Source organism: Populus euphratica, unplaced genomic scaffold, assembly GCF_000495115.2.
Source record: "Populus euphratica unplaced genomic scaffold, PopEup_1.0 scaffold205.1, whole genome shotgun sequence".
In the NCBI taxonomy this organism is placed as follows: Eukaryota; Viridiplantae; Streptophyta; class Magnoliopsida; order Malpighiales; family Salicaceae; genus Populus; species Populus euphratica.
Genome location: NW_011500090.1, coordinates 27,877 through 29,876, shown reverse-complemented (window position 1 = coordinate 29,876; position 2,000 = coordinate 27,877). Strand labels below are relative to the sequence as shown.

Below are 2,000 nucleotides of genomic sequence, written 5' to 3'. Positions count from 1 at the left end.
AAATACTAGTTGGCAGTGCAATTTTTAATCTTGAAGAGCTTTTACTGGATTAGAGTGTAATATGAGTATCATATAACCATTCTTCTTTGTCAATGACATATACTCTTGAAAGAACTTGTGCTCTTACTCTTACATCATTCTATTCCCCTGGGGCATGAAATGTGCTTCCCGGTTAGAAATAAGACAGAAGAAAAGAAATTAGACTGTCTGAATCTCCCTTCCCACGGTTACGTGGTGTTTGTTTTTGTGGGTAAAACTATATTTTGTAATTTTTTGAATATTGTTTTGCTTGAAATTAATTGTTTTTAATGTTTTTATATATTTTCAAAGTAAAAAATACATTAAAAAACAATCACTATCACCCTTTCAAACACTATCTTGGTATTTTTGATTGTGCTTGTTATTTTTGAAGCTATTGCTCTCCCAGAGTTAAGCAACAAGGATACTCTACTTCTGTCCATAACCAATTGCTGCATTTAATTGCAGGGATTGGACATCAAAGACACAAAATTTTATGAGTTGTGGTTATGGCAAAGGATGCGAGGATGTTTCCTGGTATTCAAGAATTTATAGTCAAAAAGCTGTAGAAGCCCTGTTGAAATTTGGTCCCTTTATAGACCCAAGTAGTAATTGTGTGTATGTTTAGACTTGAAACATAGAGAGGGCTAATTAACGAACTTAAACATTATATATGTCATCCAAGATAAGACAGGAACACATTGAGGTTTATAGGAAACCATTTTATTGTATTTTAGTATTATAACATAACAAAGAAGGTTGCCAGACATTGTAAAATCAGGCTGCTAGTCCATGTTACACGTCTTAATCACCCACTTTTTCCTCCAAACAGTTTCTGAAGATAGTTCACTATCTTGATGTCCAAATGGAAGGCCTTGGCAAGAACATCAGGATTGATGAGAGGATCGGACCCGAACACTGCATTTGCTATTGTAATAGTACCAGGATTTTGGCTGCTTAAACCAGCAAACGCAACTGCAGGGGTTTTGGCAATATTGAGTTGGAAGTGAATGAGGCCAAATGGAAACACAAACACATCTCCAGGGTACAAGACTTTGCTGATGAAACGATTATCTGGATTTGATGTAACAAATCCAACATAGAGTGTGCCTTCGACGACTACTAGAATCTCTGTGGCACGAGGGTGAGTATGGGGTGGGTTTAAGCCACCATGTGGTGCATAGTCAAGGCGAGCCAAAGATATGCCGAGCGTGTTAAGCCCTGGTATTTGATCTACATTTAAGAGAGTAACGTTTGATCCAACTGGGTTCCCTGTGTCTCTGGGAATGTTGAGTCCTGAAAAGGAGAAATCATGTGCTGTCGCCATCTTCGGGTCCTTACAGAATTTCCCATTTACAAACACTGCAGAAAACAAATGCTGGTTAATTCATGCATGCATGAGCAAACAAGGGAACAGTTTTCATGTATAGCTAATAACAAGCCGCAAGAGGCTGCAGCTTCTTATGAAATGTAAATGATAGATGTAAGAAGAATGCATTACCAGCAGCCTTGGGATCATTGATGGCTACACAGAAGTCCTGAAGGGGACTGGGGTCATAGGCAGAGGCAATTGAGGATGCCACAGTCAAGAGAACAAAAGCTAGTAGGAAATGAACATTTCTCATTGTAGTGAAGCTCTATAACTTAACACTCTTTTAGCCGTTATTGCTTGAGTTGAGGGGGTGAGATTTCTTGCATTTGAAAGGAGTCTATTTATAGACTGGAGTCAGTGAACCGATCTTGCATTAAAAAGTCTTCCAAATATTGTTATCTATTTTTTATTTCTGCGATATGAATCTTCCTTCAACCACTACATGCATTTGTCATCCTTTGAATATTCTATCTTCTTATGCTTGCAGCACTAGACTCTTGGGTACGCAAGATGTCTAGTTACAAATTTAGATTTACTTTTTTTGTATTTTCTATGACCAATTATACCTGGGAAAAAGCCATAATAACAACACAGAAAATGCCAAACCACC

The 2,000-nt window shown here is 37.7% G+C and overlaps 1 protein-coding gene across 1 annotated transcript; it reads right to left on the bottom strand.

Annotated features, from left to right (window-relative positions):
• Positions 1-719: 719 nt before the first annotated feature.
• On the bottom strand, positions 720-1,686 carry LOC105109106 (germin-like protein subfamily 1 member 13). Its single transcript, XM_011003706.1, has 2 exons — positions 1,520-1,686; positions 720-1,380 (listed from the first exon to the last, which is right to left on the bottom strand). Exons 1-2 carry the CDS (start codon positions 1,641-1,643, stop codon positions 827-829), a joined length of 678 nt encoding a protein of 225 aa, XP_011002008.1. The 5' UTR covers positions 1,644-1,686; the 3' UTR covers positions 720-826.
• Between the last annotated feature and the right edge of the window lie 314 nt (positions 1,687-2,000).

Excerpts from the sequence above, each read along its gene's own strand:
- LOC105109106 (XM_011003706.1), bottom strand. The coding sequence starts at position 1,643 with ATGAGAAATGTTCATTTCCTACTAGCTTTTGTTCTCTTGACTGTGGCA. Across the intron at positions 1,381-1,519 it reads CAATGATCCCAAGGCTGCTG|TGTTTGTAAATGGGAAATTC; the intron begins GTAATGCATTCT and ends TGTTTTCTGCAG.